This window comes from Rhea americana, unplaced genomic scaffold (assembly GCF_003343005.1).
Source record: "Rhea americana isolate MKP2758 unplaced genomic scaffold, rheAme1 scaffold_32, whole genome shotgun sequence".
Taxonomy (NCBI): Eukaryota; Metazoa; Chordata; class Aves; order Rheiformes; family Rheidae; genus Rhea; species Rhea americana.
In genome coordinates, this window is record NW_028186446.1 from 2,738,660 (window position 1) to 2,756,781 (window position 18,122).

At 38.6% G+C, this 18,122-nt stretch overlaps 1 protein-coding gene across 1 annotated transcript in view; it reads right to left on the reverse strand.

The window, feature by feature from the left end:
- Positions 1 to 8,081: 8,081 nt before the first annotated feature.
- The window catches only part of LOC146592718 (1-aminocyclopropane-1-carboxylate synthase-like protein 1), a 15,752-nt gene continuing 5,711 nt past the window's right edge, over positions 8,082 to 18,122 (reverse strand). Inside the window, exons 7-14 of the mRNA XM_085310579.1 lie at positions 17,443 to 17,520; positions 14,743 to 14,843; positions 12,972 to 13,058; positions 11,738 to 11,783; positions 9,910 to 10,051; positions 9,677 to 9,819; positions 9,376 to 9,529; positions 8,082 to 8,625 (exon numbers count right to left, since the gene is read on the reverse strand). Of these exons, the coding sequence (XP_085166705.1) occupies positions 8,438 to 8,625; positions 9,376 to 9,529; positions 9,677 to 9,819; positions 9,910 to 10,051; positions 11,738 to 11,783; positions 12,972 to 13,058; positions 14,743 to 14,843; positions 17,443 to 17,520 (939 nt within the window). The 3' untranslated portion in view covers positions 8,082 to 8,437. The remainder of the gene's footprint in view (positions 8,626 to 9,375; positions 9,530 to 9,676; positions 9,820 to 9,909; positions 10,052 to 11,737; positions 11,784 to 12,971; positions 13,059 to 14,742; positions 14,844 to 17,442; positions 17,521 to 18,122) is intronic.

The window sequence follows — 18,122 nt, forward strand, 5'->3', positions numbered from 1 at the left end:
ACTGGCTTTAGTTCTCAGCTGGCTCCTTTCGTCCAAGTTATCTTTCACCTTCCAAAATATCATAAAGAAAACAATGAGAGACTCTTCACTCCAGAGCAAGAATCTTCTTACAGTGTCAAAATGAAAGACCAAGGGAAAGCTTTGTCAATATTTCTCAAAAAGCAAGATCTTTATCTAGGAGAGCTTGGTGATCTGTATGCACCTAYGAATTCAGTACAGGATGGGTAAGCTAGCTGTAAAGTCCGACTGCATAAAATAGTCACGGTATATGGTATGTACTTAAAAGTCAAATACACATTCACTAGATCAGCAACAGTTAGAGACAAATAACAGTAATTAAAGCTTACTCAAAAACTTACCTTTCTTAATCCCTTCCTTATAACCAAGGTGGGTGGTGGTTGGATGTGTGAGACAAAGCCAGCTAGAGATGTCAGCAGGTTAGGTACCCTTTCACTGGACAAACAGCCTTCTCCTTCACTCTCCAAGCTCTCTTCAATCTTTATATATACATACATATATATATATATATATATATATATATATATAGCTTAGGAATAGACTGCAGCTAGGTAAGATAAAGGATTTTTCCAGCTTCTTGTCCTTTTACTTTTACACATAAGCCGTATGTGCTGCAGACACAATTGGGCAAGATGAAACTGAAAGCAACCAAGTCTTRCCTACCACCACCCTGTACAAAGTCTAGAGATCTGGGATTCGGCTTAATGACTCCCTTGGAGAGATCAGCAGAAATGGTATGATTGGGAAACAAAAATATCCATAAAAAGCTACACTTACTGGAAAAGTCTGTGGGATGATTACAGACAGTTATAATGAAAGGTCCTTCTGTAGGCTCTGAAGCCAAACATGCCCTTTGTAATGGCCTGCCACTAACGATGGCCAAGTTTGAGGCCTTGAGAAAAGGAATTGAGAAGTTCACCTCGGGGAAAGGTATTAAGAACTGGGTAATTACAGTGTTATTTTCAGAAACACTCTTACAGTTCAGCGATGCATGCTTACGAATCCTCAGTAGACTGAACCTGTTTGAACCTATGTAAACCAAATATCCTGGAGCACAGAGTTCCCCAGCTGAACTRTATGGTGTGGGAAAAGAAACAAACTCCTTTGGTTTGGTTTGAACTTGCAGTTTGCTAGCTTTCTTTGACATCTGCTTCTTCTTGAAGTGGAATAGGCAACAAAGGCCCCTCTGCAATTTACCCTCTCCCTGCTTCTCATGAGCTGTCATATCCCCACTCACATTCCCTTTCTAGAACTGTAAGTCCTAGCCTACTTTGTCAGTTATTGCACAGAAGCCTTTGAGCATTCTTGTTGCCCTCCCCAAATCTTTGTGAGTTTTAGTGTATCCGTTCTGACATAGAWTCATAGAACCAGTAAGGTTGGAAGGAACCTCTRGAGATCATCTAGTCCAACCTCCCTGCTCAGCAGGGTCACCTACAGCATGTYAGACAGACAGGGTTGCATCCAGGCAGGCCTTGAAGATCTCCAGAGAAGRWGMCTCCACAACCTCTCTGGGCAACCTGGTCCAGGGCTCCATCACTCTCACAGGGAAGAAATTCCCCCTCACGCTCAGGCAGAATTTCCTGTGCTTCAATTTCTGCCCATTGCCTCTTGTCCTGTCACAYGGGACAACTGAAAAGAGTTTGTCACTGTCCCCTTGACACCCTCCCTTCAGGTACTTGTACACATTGATAAGATCCCCCCTCAGTCTTCTCTTCCCCAGGCTGAAGAGGCCCAGCTCTCGCAGCCGTTCCTCATAGGGCAGATGCTCCAGCCCTCCGATCATACGCTGGACTCTCTCCAGTAGCTCCATGTSTCTCTTGTCCTGGGGAGCCCAGAACTGGACACAGAACTCGAGATGAGGCCTCCCCAGGGCTGAGTAGAGGGGCAGGATCATTTCCCTCGACCTGCTGGCAACATTCTTCCTTATGCACCCAAGGAGACCATTGGCCTTCTTGGCCACAAGGGCACATTGCTGGCTCAYGGTCAACTTGTCCTCCACCAGCACTCCCAGCTCCTTCTCTGCAGAGCTGCTCTCCAGCAGGTCAGCCCCCAGCTTGTACTGGTGCCTAGGGTTATTTCTCCCTAGGTGCAGGACTCTGCACTTGCCCTTGTTGAACTTCAGGAGGTTCCTCTCTGCCCARCTCTCCAGCCTGTCCAGGTCTCTCTGAATGGCAGCACAGCCCTCAGRTGTGTCAGCCACTCCTCCCAGCTTGGTATCATCAGCAAACTTGCTRAGGAGGCACTCTGTCCCCTCATCCAGGTCATWGATGAAGAAGTTGAACAGGATGGGAGCCAGTACCGAGCCCTGGGGGATGCCATTAGCCACAGGCCTCCAACTGGACTCTATACCACCGATGACGACCCTCAGAGCTCTGCCTTTCAGCCAGTTCTCAATCCACCTCACTGTCCACTCATCTAACCCACACTTCCTGAGCTTATCTAGGAGGATGTGATGGGAGACAGTGTCAAAAGCCYTGCTGAAGTCAAGGTACACAACGTCCACTGCTCTGCCCTCACCTACCCAGCCAGTCATTCCATCACAGAAGGCTATCAGATTGGTTAAGCAGGATTTCYCYKTGGTGAATCCATGATGGCTACTCCTGATCACCTTCTTCTCCTCCATATGCCTGGAGGTGACATCCAGAATGAGCTGTTCCATCACCTTTCCAGGGATGGAGGTGAGGCTGACTGGCCTATAGTTGCCTGGGTCCTCCTTCTTGCCCTTTTTGAAGCCTGGAATGACATTGGCTTTCTTCTAGTCCTCAGGCACCTCTCCAGTTCCCCAGGAYCTTTCAAAGATGATGGAGAGTGGCCTGGCAACAACATCTGCCAGCTCCCTYAGTACCCGTGGGTGCATCCCATTCAGGCCCATGGATTTGTGGATGTCTAGCCTGCCCAGAAGGTCTCTAATCCTTTCCTCCTCAACCAAAGGAAAGTCTTCCCTTCTCCAGACTCTCTCCCTCACATCCAGGATTCACAAGTGCTGCCCTTAGCAGTGAAGACTGAARCAAAGAAGGCCTTCAGTAATTCTGCCTTCTCTGTATCCCTTGTCACCAGRGCCCCCGCCCCAGTCAGTAGCAGGCCCACATTTTCCCTAGTCCTCCTCTTGCTGCTGATGTATTTGAAGAAGCCCTTCCTGTTGTCCTTGACATCCCTTGCCAGACTCAATTCCAGCTGGGCCTTAGCCTTCCTCACAGCATCTCTACATACTCTGACTGCATTCCTRTAATTCTCCCGAGTAGCCTGTTCCCTCTTCCACATTCTGTGTATTTTCTTCTTCTGTTTGAATTTAGCCAAGAGCTCCTTGCTCACCCATGCAGGTCTCCTGCCCCTTTTGCTGCACTTCTTACTCATAGGGATGCACCGCTCTTGAGCTTGGAGGAAGCGATGTTTGAATATTAGCCAGCTCTCCTGGACACCCCCTTCCTTCTATGGCCTTAACCCATGAGACTCCACCAATTAGGTCTCTAGAGTAAAACCATACATAATATTCAATGGCACACATACAGAAACACTACGGGTTTACATATGACAGAATACTTTCTGAAGTGTTTCCCATTTCTTTTCTAATAATTTCTAACATTTAAATGCCTTTTGAGCAATAAGATGGTGTTTTCCTGTGGCTATCTATTAACCACAGGTTTTGATTTCTGAATATTAATAATCATTAGATCACTCAGGCCCTATCATCGTTTTTCTTTTCCCTTTAYACTTATCTACATCAAATTTAATTTGCCAAGTCCAGTCAGCAAGTTTTGTGAAGGTCTTCTGCAGTCTTTTATGATCAACCTTTGTTTTTATTAGCATTAATTGTCATCAGATTTTTCGGCTTACTTTTTCACTCCCTTTCAAAATCATTTATGCTAAACACCACAAGTCATGGGTCAGATCCCTGCAGGACTCTATTGGTGACTTTTTAAAAACTGTTAAAACCAACTGCTCATTCCAAATTTTGTTTTTCCACCTTTTAAACATTTACTTATATCAAGACCTTCCTTCTTATCCAATGGCTGCTTCGTTTCCACGAGGGGTTTTGGTGAAGAGCCTTCTCAAACGCTTTTTGGAAATAAAAGCAGACTATTGCAATCAGATTTCCCTTATCCACAGGTCTGTTGAGGCCTTCAAAAAATGCACATAGGTTTGTGAGGCAGAATTCCCCTTTCCAAAAACTATGCTTATTTRGCTAGCAAACTGGCCCAATATGGCCAATATGGCTTTTTCAGGGGTATTTTCTACTAATTTTTCTAKTGCAGACACTCAGCTCCTGGTCTGTAGGTCTCCAAGACTTCTCTGAGAGAGGCTTAAAAAGTAGGTTTTGTATTTGGCATGGTGATACACTCATGTGACTTTAACTGAGAACTTGCACTTCACAGTTAGTAGTTATTACACTGATAAAYTCCCTTAGGACAATTGACTGAAGACCAACTGGTAATGGTGACGTGTTATTGTTCATTTTGCCTATTTCTTCTACAACCTCTTCTACCAGAACTTCTCTTTGAGGCAGATCCTGTGATGAGTCTCCCACAAAGACTGGTTATGGTGTAAATGGTTGTGTGTATCTCCTCAGTTTTTCCAAATCTTTGCATGGGTACAAAAATTCATTTGCCTCCTCTGGCTTCATCTCACCTCTGCATACATTTTTTATACCTTGATCACCTACATTTCTACAGAGTCTCCAGACATTCCTCTCTGTGACTGAAGAGGGAAATTATTAATAGTTTTGATGGTTTCCTGGAAATCATTCCTCAAATTCTTTTTTGACCTGTCTGCATAACTGGGCAGGTGAAGCCATCCATTGTTACTCTATTCTCTGTTCTTGCAGCTTTTTGACCTTCCTTAGCATACTATTGCTGGAATTACTACCCTGCTTATGAGGTCAGAAGTACAGATGAAGTCCTATATCTTTCCTTTTATAATGCAAGAAATACAAATAGTACATGTTCTAGATGACGTATCATCTCTGTGAGCTATTTTAGCTAAGAGAAGAATGGCATAAACGCAGCTCAGATATGGTGCAGTTAGCATTAAGAAGTCCTCCTAGAATCCAAACAAGTAGTGAATATGCACAAGAGACTTTGCAGGAATGAGCCAACTTCAGAGGGCTAGGGCTGAACTGACACCTGAAGTTGCTCCTGTGTCCTGCACTAAGTTCTCTCTTCCATGAGATGGCACAGATACCTCACGTGCCTCTGTATGCTGCCAGSGGGTATTGGAATGCTGCTAAACTGCTTCTAGCCCTGCAATTCAACAGTCTCCTTTTCACAGTGCTGCAGTGGAGTGTGCGAAGCCTGCTGGGCTGAGCTGACATTGCACAGTATGAGCTCTAGTGTCTCTGTGCCTATGGCATTATAAGCCTCAGCAAGCCACAGACAACTGGCTGCATAAGAAAAGTAACAGAATGGAACATAAGAACCATGAAATCGGTAAAGTAAAGCTCTCAAGGACTGCTTGCGCTTAGTGAGCACTTACTTTTCAGCCCTGCACAGTGAATTAGAAAGAAAAGCATAGTGTAACCACACAATTAAATACTCCCTTATGATTCAGATAAAGAGGATGTTGAACAAAATAGTACAATGGCCCTTCAGGTATTTTTTTTGTGACTTCTAGCACTTAATATTYTTTAAAAGATAAGAATGAGGTGGACAGAGCATGTGTGTTTGCTGTGGTGGGGTGGGGGGCAATGCAAAGACCTTACAGATGGTTATATAGACTAGGGATAGAAAATCTGCATCTTCTAAGGTCTTACAGTTCTGAAGATGTTTGGGGTAACTTTAAAGTCAGGGATGTGCCACATCCCTAGGAAAAAGATTGTATTGAATATTTTGGATTCCTAACAACAAGAAACCAAGCTGGCTGAGGAGACTGAGATCAGCTCTGCCGGGTCATCTCAGGGTAACTTGAAACATAGCAAAACACRTTAAGACAAGCAATATATGACATACTGAAGAGCGCAGAGGAGAAACCCCAGAGAAACACTGCAGGAAGTGTTTACTAGCTTCCTGTCAGTGCCTGGCCCTGTGAAACCTGAGCTCATGTTTGCAAAGTYGTTTGAGTGTCTCTGATCTACAAGCAGTATATCAGCCAGTCTTGGAAAACTACTGTCATTTCCTGTCTGTGAATTTATCTCGGAGTGTCTTCTGAGTCACTCCATGGTAGAATGTGTATGTGAATGCCTCTGAGATATGTGAAAATTTAGCAAGTAGCTCAAGGGATCAGGAAGGTTGGCCAAAGAAACAGTAGAAGAATTGGACRCTACTAGTGGGCTAGATATTTCTGGGGCAGTGGAGAGAGAGAGATTCTGAAATAGAGGAAGATAACATTTCAACTTATATTCCCTTCCTGCTCTCTATTCCATTTCCTATTCTCTCTGTTCTGTATGCACTTTTGTGCATCATTTTCTTGACTACTATCCACCTGTGATTTTGCATTTGAATCAGGTTGCTTTCTTTTTTTTCCCCCATGTTGTCTATGCACAAGCATAACAGATACTGACAGTACAGAAGAGCTTCTCTGTGAAAAAGAATAAATACAGAAAGTCTTATCACAAAATAGAAGCTCTGTTACTGTGTGATGACAGTGCATCCACAGCCAGGCTGGTGTGGAAGTAAAAGATAATCAATAGTAGGAAAATTAACTCCATTTTTACTAATCACTGTCTTAAAGTAGAACAAAGGAAGTATCCCACACTTTTTATGAACTCACCAAATCCTGTCTGGCATCCCAGGATTTCAAACTGGATAGAACTGGTTAGAAGTTGCAGAATTCCAGTGGAAAATTGCATTTTCTTTGTTCTTTAACTTGGATGTACAGCTAATCAAGAGAGTGTTAGATAGTAACTATACCAATCAAAGAAATGTATACAAGTCACTCACTCATGCTAGTCAGAGAAGCCTCTGTGGGATCTGTGCATGAGACGTGTTTCTCCTGCACTGCTGGGATGTGTGCGAGAATAAAGGCTCTCTATAACCTCTACTTGTTGTAATTTAGTTTTTCTATAAAACAGGTAAAGAGAAATCTTGTGGGATAAATCACGCTCACTCAATTAGGATGCTTCAGAGCAGAGTACTGTCAGTCTTTAAGAAGTCTCTGTGAAGCATAAGTGAACTCTAGTTTGTCAGAAACTACTATTTGGCTGTGCACAAATAGGAAAGTCCACCTGATAGCAGGGCTGCCCCTAATGCCCTGTTCAAAATTGAGCTATTTCAAAAATTCTATAGAGCTTTACACAGTTTTGTTAACATGCACAAGACAACACTGATTTAAAGGTCTTTCTGGAAAATGGGCAAAGGTTTCTGTTACAACTCTGCTGGACCTTGAGACCAGTGGGAAAGTCTGGAGCAAGGAAGACTTACCCTAGGTGGAGGAGGATCACATTAGRGAACATGTAAACAAAATGGACATACACCCCTGAGGGGATGCACCATGAACGCTGAGGGAGCAAGGCCAATCTCAATTATCTTTGAAMGGTCATGGTGATTAGGAGAAGTTCCTGAGGACTGAAAAAAACCAAATGTCATTCCTGTCTTCAAGGCAGGCAGGAATCTGGGCAAGGAGGATCTGGGCAGCTGCAGACCAGTCAGCCTTACCTCGATCCCAAAAAGGTCATGAACATAAATTGCAAGTTCAGGGATCGTAACACTTACCACAGTGAGACACTCCTCCTACTGAGGCTCTACAGAAGCTGTCTATTAATTTTGCAATTCCAGTTTTCCCTTACCAAACCTAAATAATGGAACAAATTGTGAATGAAGTGTGTAAACAGTTAAAAAAATATGTATAAAAACTCACCAAACATCTCTGTCAAATGAGTGTAATTACAGAAATTCAAGGTATTTTTATATTTAATGTACAAAACTGGTCCAAATCGCTGATATTTTGCAATGATTTTTGGCACACAAGAAAAACTGAAGGGATCCTGAAAGCCAGTAAGCTAAATGTTTTCTTAGAAAGTACTTGCTTAGCATGCATATTCAGAAAGATGCRTGTAATGTTCAAATTGCTTAAAGAAATCTCCCATGAATACATACAAACTTTTTGCCAGCTTAAAAAAAAAAAAGCAACATTTGATTATCAACTGCAACTCAGTACTTTCAGGTTTCTGATTAAAATGAACAGGCTACAATATATAGTTACATGTACAACAGTTTTTCAASAATTGTGCAAGCATACATATAAGACTCCAATTTTACTGACACTTATCACACTTGAAGTTGAGTGAAACTGAGCACTGTGCTGAAGAGGGGCCAATTTCAGAATATCCATGATGCCCAGTTTCCTAAAATTCAATTTTAGCAGTTCCACTTGCAATTTAATAATGCCAGGTGACAGCAAAGTGAAACTGCTAAGGTAAGGTTATAGCCAAAAATACTGGTCATAGGCTCCCTTARTAAACATCAGCATGCTAAATTGTGTCAAGTCATTAAATGCAYATATGATTATTATAAAGAAGTATATTTTTTGGCTGGGAGACATCATCTGCTGGTGTGTTTGAAGGGTTGCCTGAAGAACCTTCTTCTAATGCAGATGCTTTATGCACTCTAGAAAATGTGCTGTTTGCAGCTGGTTCAGCAGCATCAGTGTGCAGCATTTGCTCAAGTCTCTGAATACCTATAAAAAGGAAATATAGTTCACTACAAATTTCTCTTTGCCAAAAGAAACAGTGGATACAGAARGGAAATACTGACTGGATATATGGAAATAATTTTCACGATGAGAGTGATTAAACACTGAACAGGTTGTTCAGAGAGGCTGGGTAATCTCCATCTATGGACAGTCTCAAAACTTGACTGAAGAAGACCCTGAGCAACCTCTTCTGATTCACAAACTGGCTCTGCTTTGAGCAGGATGCTGTACTAGATGACCCAGAGAGTTCCCTTCCAACATACGTTTTTCTATGATTCTWCATTCCTATTACTCCCATTACTTCACAAACAATCCCTTTGACAACAATGTATAGCACTGATTCAAGATTAAGTATTTTATGACATAAGAGGTGAAGTTTTCATATCCAAAATAAGAGTCACATAAAAATGAGTGGTGCTAGGGAATTCTCACATGATAGAAATGGTGATTTGAGAGAGGAAAGAGCATGTCACATAAAATTTGGTTCACTGACTCCTGATAGAGTTGAAAATGAGTTTTAAAGTGAAGCTCTGAAAACTTTAAAAGTTTAACACAATCCAAAGTAAATGTTTTGTGCATTGGGCCAATCTAATAATTCCCAGTTTATACAAACTCTAAAAATATCCCTCATAAGACTAGAGGAAACAATCAGATTTGAACTTATAATTTGTAATGTTACATTTTCTTAAAATTTGCATACTACTTCATGGCACATTAAAAGTAAAACACACTTACACAAGTAAATCTTATCTACAGAATCAGAGAAAACCAATCTAAACCAYCCAGGCTCATAACAATAAAAAGCTTTTCCAGGACTAATCAGGAGTTTTTCATCAATGAGCTTCTGCCATAATTCAAGTTCCGCTTCAAATGTCTGAGACTTTAAGAACTAAAAGAAGAAAATAAAACTATATTAAAGACTGAACAAATTCATAAATTCTTTAAAAGAATTTTCAAAGACTGATACTAAAATGTGTAAGAACATACATGACTTTTTTTTTTCCACTCCCCACCTCTTTCCAAACTTCTTACATACTTTTCTGAAGTCTGCCCACACATACAGTCCTCCTGAACTTTTGAGCACAGGTATTCCAACATCTGCAAGTCCATCCACAAGAATATTCTGCGCTTCTTTAAGTCGCTTCTTGTTGGTGGGAAAAAACACGTTATCCAACCAGTCTACCAAAGCAAGAAAAATAGCATTGTTTTATTTCTACCTACAAAGGAAAAATAATACGATTCAATGGAAACATTTCTAGCGTGGGTAACCTCTGTCACTAATGAATTGACTGAGAACGTGCTGAACAGGTCCAGGACAGCCATGGAAGACAGCCAGTTGATTCACAGCTTTCCGAATTTCATCGTTTCTYGTATACAGTACTCCAACTCTGATACCACTCATACCAAAATCCTTGGTGGGCAAAAAGAAGAGAGAGAGGTGAAATTTCACCTTTATGCTTGTATTTTATCAAAACACCACCYACAGTCATTAAAAAGCTACATAGGAAAGAAATTCCCAGAAAAATCAGATTGCCACATCAACTGCGTGCCAAAATAAAGTTTTCCTACCCTGCAATAGAAGCCTCTGATGACACAGTAGGAAGAATCTTATCTGTTCTCAGAAGTTTTAATACAGAGAGTAAATTTGGAAATGTGAATATTGGCTATTTAAACCTGTGATTTGTAACAGTCACTGTTCATAAGTGTTTCCAAATCTATGTAAGTATGCAATAACATAAACATATTAAAGTAAACTTTCCCTGAGTCCTTAAGCAGGATGCTATATGTCTTACTGTGCAAGGCATGAAATCTAGCTTTCTATTCTTGCAATTGCTTAATCTGTAGTAACAACTTGATGGAAAACAATATTTATCAATACATTTGTACATAATACTTTCAAAACCAAAACACTATTTTTAATATTTGTGAAATTAGTCTTTTGTTCTTCATTGAGTAAAACTCCCATTAGAGGCAAGGAAATCAGTCACACAGAGAATGAAAGATCAACCCTAAGAAATTTAAGATAGCAACTATATAGTAACATTAAAGTTAAAAATATTGACTACTGTGCTATTTCTAGAAACGATCATTTGCACAGTACAAGGTCTGTTCCATCCCATAATAAAAAAAGCAGYCAAAACAGTGCCTACCCAATAAAATACCAAATAAATCCCACTTTGCAGTGAGAGCTGTAAAACTACGTAGCATACCAAGTGTTCACTTCTAATACGAGAACCTTGAAAATGTTCTTCACACAGAATTGCATGTGCTACCTATTCAAGTGTGAAAGGACTGACAACCAAACGATTAGCCATGGAGTGTTATGCTCATAACATTAGCTGGAAGCATATTATTTCTGAAATTCTGGAGCAAATCCACATGTCGCCAAATAGACTTCCAGTGTGATAAAAAAACAGCCAGCAACTTCAGAACTACTGCGTGGCAGGCGAGGGGAAGGAATGAAGGGGAAGGGGAAGGCAACATGCTGCCAGGCCAACAGAAAATAGTACAACCCAGGTAAAAAAAGAATTTTTTGAGAAAATAGAGAACAGAACTTTTAGAGAATATAATTGTTAACCCATTCTTGAAGCATTATGGGTTTCTTAGACAGACTGGTAAGATTTTATGCATGTTAATTATCTCCATATGTAGACAGCAACAATAAAAGAGAAGTTAATGACTTTACCAAGGTTGCCTCAGAGGCCAGCTACTGAAACTGCACTTGCCTTATACCCTTGCTCTGTCCCCATTATATATCACTGTTGTTTCTAAGCAGTCATCAGTTTACAGTTCCCTCCAAAACAAGGAAAGACAGAATGCTACAGATTTGAAAGGTAATGATATGTTTCAACTTTCATTATGTTTTCTCACACCAAATACAGCAACAAGCAATGCCTTTAATACATAAGCATTATTTTTTTCTGTGAAGTAGATCACAAAGTAAACTCAGTACTTTAATAAATTCTAGACCACTGGAGAAGAAAATAAACAAACAAGGAGAAACTCAGTTTGGCACTATAATACAAATTATGTCAGAATAGTCCAAGAAATTTTTGTGGAGAAATATCATATATTATGTTTTAATTTATTGACCTACCTTGCTAAAACCCCACATAAAATGTGTCCGTTCTGGATCTGGTACACTGAATGAGAAAAGTAAAAAAAAAAAAAAAAAAATCACTGATAGAGAGGAAGGAATTATACAGGTTACAAAAAATTTTAAATATGTTAAATTACAATACATTTTGGTAAAATTTTTATACGAATCTTTAAAGTGTTATGAGTTTTTTCAGAGATCTTGTAACAAAACTTTATCCTACAACACACACAGATGAAAACAGAAAAGAAAATGATTTGCACTAGGACATAACAGACCAGTTAAAATTCCCACAGATTCTCATTATAGTGATCAAACTAATACTGAAACAAAAATTGTACTTCCATAARTGGTGCAGAATGGCTCTTGATGGAGAAGAATTCTTTGCTCAGCTATGCTACATTTCAGGTTACAAAAGGGAGAATTTAACGTTTTAGTACTATGTACTTACACAGTGTGGTGCAACTAAACTAAATATACCTCAGAGGACTATTTGAAGAAGATGGCTTTTCTCCTTTGTGTAACTTTTTTCCAAAGCCGGAGATTTCCTCCTTCAGACACATAGAACTGCGTGAATTTTCATAGTAACAAAACTATTTTGATTTTATGGTTCATATATTGGTTTGCATGTGGTTCATTTATGGTCCATGTTCTTGTATGGGAAAGACAATAACCAGTCACTCCCTGTGCTTGGTGGTACTTGTGTGGACTTGGAAATTTACCATCGGTGTGAAACTTGCACAGTTATACAAAGACAATCACGTACTTTTGGGAAAGAAGCTTTACTAGTTAGATACCAATAGCTTTAAATATTCTTGAAACATTTATTTTTTCATCATCTGTGCAAGGAAACTAAGAGCCCAACAGCATATTAGTCAGGAGGGAGACTCACTATAGTAGGTAACCTGCACAACTTCCAGCAATTTCATTTGCACTACAGTGAAATCTTTACAGTATGTAACAGGAAACAATGGAAAAAAAGTGAAGTGGCAAGATGACTACGGGCTCTGTCTATTTTTGATCATTATTACTACACTGCACACCAGCTGGAAGCAAGAGACCTGCCATTTAAAGTAGACTGTGAAGAACATCTCTTGTATTAACTAGTCTCACAATTGCAAAGGTCTGGATGTGAGTTAGTTATATTGACTAACCAGAAGTTTGAAAAAAAAAATGGCATAGGTTCTATTTAGGATTAAGTATCTTCCAATCTCCACTAAGAAATTACACTTACCAATCTAAGCTAAGAACACTGGTGAAGGTGGCATCACCATAAACAGACAGCATGTATATTTCATCCACGATTACATGCAGTTCATATCTATGCACAGACAAACACAGGCATATTAACATATTTAAAAGAAAGGTCTTAATATACATATATACATATGTATATTAATTACTGCCATGGCAAAGYACCCATAAACATGCCTATTTGCTATTATACTCACCCTACCAGTTTTACCCCCAAATCAACTCTCTTTAAGGTCACAAGGAATGCCGTAAGCACCTGTGCATCCCCAGCTATTCATGCATATCTGCTATTTCTCAGTAGCAATAACATTCCATTCCACAATATCTGAAATAAAACCTGACTGCATGCTTAATCCAATGGTTCTCAGGATTATGCCCGGTCCCCACACAAGCCATATTTAAAATTTCAAATAAACAGAACTATATGTTATAGTCCTCTTTACCCTACAAGAATTATTCACTAACTTGAAAACAAATGCAGATGTTAAATTAAGATAACTTAAGATAACTCTCTAATAGACTCACACTGTGAAAGCCACAACAAACAGCAACCATCATAGAATTWTCATCCTTCATACCAGGAAGCTTTGGGCATATTCAGATATAGCAAGCAAGTGGCAGAATGCTTTAAACATCCAAGTAGCACAGGTTCCCCAGTCAAACAAAACCTGATTTAAATTGATTGTTGACGTCTATATTTTTTTTATATAAAAAAGGAAGCTTGGTTTCAGAAAAGCTTTTATATTAGAAATATTTCTTTTCCTAATCATTATCCTCTAACATTTTAGTRTCAACTTAAGTTGGCTGCATCCTGAAATCCATGGACCATGCTGGAAAAAAGATACATTTTCCATTTGAAAAAACTGCTAACTGAAAGTAGTGCACTAAACTCTACCAACCTTCACTGCTGTTTCTGTAAAAAGAGAAAACATGCCAAAAGGAACATGCAGGAACATTATGTAACTGTTTCAAAATAAAATAAACCAGCAGGAGTCTTTGGTAAAAAATGAACAATTAATACTAACCTACCTATTTCAGCTTGTCAGAAATAAGCACATTAGATTCTGAAGTATGTTCAGAATTTTGCAGTGATTCTTTGGCAAAAGCTCATTGAAATAATAGAGGCATATATTAAAAAAAAAAAGGCTTAGAATGCAAGCTCTGAGCTGGGCAAAGATAAAAGATGGGGAATGGGAAAGAGACATTTTGGAGGTATCTTCCACCGAAGGCAAGTGAGTTGCTTATAAAAGATACTAAGACACTTCAGGCAGCTAAATTACTCTTGGATAATTAAATTACTTCTCCCTCCTCCCCCCCATCAAATTTTATTATTTTCTTATTTGGATAATATTTCAAGTGGCAGCAATAGTCATATTTACATTTTTTCACTGCTAAAGACTTTGGTAATCACCTGTTGTCATTTTTCTGAGCCATGCATCAAAGCAGGTTAATAAAGAAATATCATTAAGCAAATAAAAAGCTTTAGTAGTTTAAACCACACATTAAAAATCCAAAAGATATTTCATTCAGAAGCAYATTGTTGGATCCCAATTTAAATAATGCATTTAGTGTTCCCAGAAAGGCCAAACAAAAAGGACAGTTATACAACAAACATGACCAGGACCCTGTATACCACCTCCTGGGAACATGTACAAACCAAAGAACAGGAGAATACCAAAGGTGATTTTTCATTTCTGCTTTGTTGCATAATGAAAAATTAAGTAACAAGCAAACAGCGCTATGACTCAAACCTGTGTGCGAACTCTAGACATTCTTTCAGTAACTGTGCTGGGTAAATGTCCCCTAACGGATTGTGAGGGTTGATTAAGATTAATGCTCTGACTCGGATGCCCTGAAAAAAGAAAAACTGATAATCAGAGATGTCAATGATGTCAAACAGAGGACTATCAAGGATGTAAGTTAGCCAACTCYTCAGTGAAGAGCTAGCTTTCGAAAAAATTTTAATTACACATAAAAAGATGTTTTCATAATTRGCATACAGAATGAGGTTACGGCTATGCACCTCATTTCAGAAYTTCTCCAGTATTACTCCCAGATACATACTAAATAGTCTATTAGCAAATAATTACTGCTCTTATTAAAAAAAGAAGAAAAAAAAAAAGAAAGAAATCAATGTCAGCAGGCAAGATTTTGATGTTGTAAAGATTAACATTTATTCTTGGTTCTACAGCCATACTTCCAAAATAGTTTCAAAGGACTGAGCAAAGTTACTATGGATATACTTTGGGAAAGCTGAATGGAATTTGGACTTTCACATCCTACAACTGGCTAAATATTTATTTATTTATTTATTTATTAAGAGACTGTGCAGAAGTCAAAGGCTGAAAAATAAATTATTTGATATTTTAAGAGAGGTGCAGAGGGATGAAAGGAGATCTAGGTAAAGAATTTTCTTCCAGCTACTATATGACATTGTGAATATTCTACTGTGTAATGAGGAGAGTTCCACATGATCAAAAATTAGATTATGAGTATGAACGTAATCCATATTTTTAACTCTACAGTTATATCTCAAATTCATCTGCTATTTGCTAAAAGAATCTTTATATTAACATCAGCTATATTCTACAAAGATATTTTTATATGCATAGTCAAATACTGTAATAGTTACAGCAGGAACTTTCAAGAGTTAAACTCTTTTGACARGAGGAATTGCTTTATTAATGTTTGGGATAAACTTGAAATTAAATTAGCACTTTTATTTCCTCCTTCAAAGGAGGATTATTTGCAAAGAGCAACTCCACAGGAACTCCAGAAAAAAAAAATCATTTATGAGGGAGCATTAATATTTGCTCTTCCCTCAATATATAATTTGTCTGAAGGTTTATGGGTACTGAGAGTAAAGAACAAACAAGAAATAACTTTCAGTTTTTTGGCTTTGGTTCCAGATATGGGAAGAAATTACTTGAAAACAAGCTAAGATGTAAATCCCAAAGCAATAACAGCTTTTCCACAAGAATTTCTTGCATGGATATCAACTTTATGCAGTTGTTTTTTCAGTTTAGCATATGTCACATCTGACATGTATTAAGTAGCAGAAGATGCTGAGGGAGGAGTTAGTGTTCATAGGAACAGCTGTTGTGGGATGGTAGTTTCTCAATTGCTAATTGTTCCTCCAGCTATTTACTATACTACATGCATACAGATGTTTGTAATATTAACCATGAGAATGTTTCAGCTCTTGAAGAATGGCAGAGAAATGCAGATCTCTAAAGAGTTAATGTACCTTGTGATCCAGCATTTTGTCCAGACAGCTCACATTTTGATAGCCGTAGTAACAGAGCTTGGGTGCTAGCTAAATAGTTTTGCTAAGATCAAGTGACAATTTGCTTGAATGCTCARTCTCACATAGACTGGCATAGGCACAGAAGATGACATAGACATACAGATCATGTCTAAACATAGGCACCGTCCTGACAGAGCAGTTCAGCTAACTAGGAGAGCTCCAAAATATCTAAATCAAACCAAAACAAGAAAACCCTCAAAATCAACCCCCCCCCCCAGCCAACAACAATTTTGTTGCACATTTGTATGTATCCAAAATACCCACTTACTTTATATGTGACCTTACTTATAATACTGCCCTTTACAACTGACTGTGCTTGCATGCTTCACCTATCAGCAAACCTCATTTTCTATCCTGGGCTAGGACACAACAAGTCTATTTGATCTCTTGTTTTGAAACCATTATTAATACCACTACCATCTCATTTTTGGCAAAATATTTCACTGTTCATCCTTTGCTCTCTCTGGCTGGGTCTTTATGAAGAGTATCGCAGACAGYTGAGTTTAAGTTCATTTACAGTTTTCCATGAAGTCCATGGATAACAGGGATGACATATAATGAGACAAATAATATAATAATATTCATACACTGTTGATGGAATAAAAATCACTGAAAATGATAAGATAAATATTTTGAACTACTGAAGTTTCCTAAATTCTGGAAAAATGTGGAACAATTCCTCCTCCAACTCTCCGACTTCCAATGATACTACAGTACATGGTATTCAATCTTCCTTGTTAGCTGCAATTCAGAAGAGCCCCCTTTAGAATCCCACTAGATAGATCTCTAACTAATGGAATGGATCATTAATGTAGCATATTCTGTCTTCTTAGAGTCTAAACAATAGCTCCTTCACAGAAATTCCATAAAAATTCACTGAGGAAACAGCTTGCTCTTGAAAAACAAATTAACATCTGTTCTCCATAAAACAGAGTAAGGGGTTTCTCCATGTTTTATTATATTGTGCATGTTAGAAAATTAACTAAATTGCTGTTGCTAGAGTTGGACCTACCCCAGTTATAAGACTGTCAAAATTCATACACACGAAAACGTGTAAGTGATTCAATGCTGAGAATTTATGTTGCTTACAAAATAACTAGGAAAACATGAAAATCAGAAATCATTTAATGCTATCTATTCCTACCTGTTCTTTAGCTGTCTGTAGTGCAGCTTCTAATTTTTCAACTGTTAACTGGAAAGGGTGACCTTCTTCATCTGTCACCTGTAGAAACAGAAAAAAAAATCAACAAGAACAAAAAAAAGACTACGGTGAAGAAACACTCCCACTTAGCAAAAATATAATTGTCACTGGCTTTTAGCAAATACCTAAGTTAAAGAAAACAAGTTTTTGATGCCACTAGCTCAAGGAGGGAAAATAGAATTCCAACAATATTACCATCACCTTAGAATCTGAAACCAAGAACAGTCTTTCATATGTAATTCAATTATTTTGKTTTTTTTAAATGTTGTCCATATACAAGACTATACTTTCAGTGACTTGCAGGGGAACTTGTGTACTTGAAAGTTCATGGGTTCTTCTTCCCCTCTGACTGTATCACTTGGTTTTATAAAAGACACTACCTCCTTTTGCTTCACCTCTCAGACTACTGAGCTTTTGAAGGGGAAACCAATGTTAAACAGCCCATATAGTAAGTAAATGTCTCAGTGATTAAGGGGAAACAGGTTTACAAAACAAACCTACCTCTAGTAGGAGTTACAGATTTGGAGCATACAAATGCAGATGACAGTCTGTACAGAACAAATGTGATTCTACACACTGATCACACCAGTCTGCCCCTATCATGTGGCAGTCAAGAAAAAAAA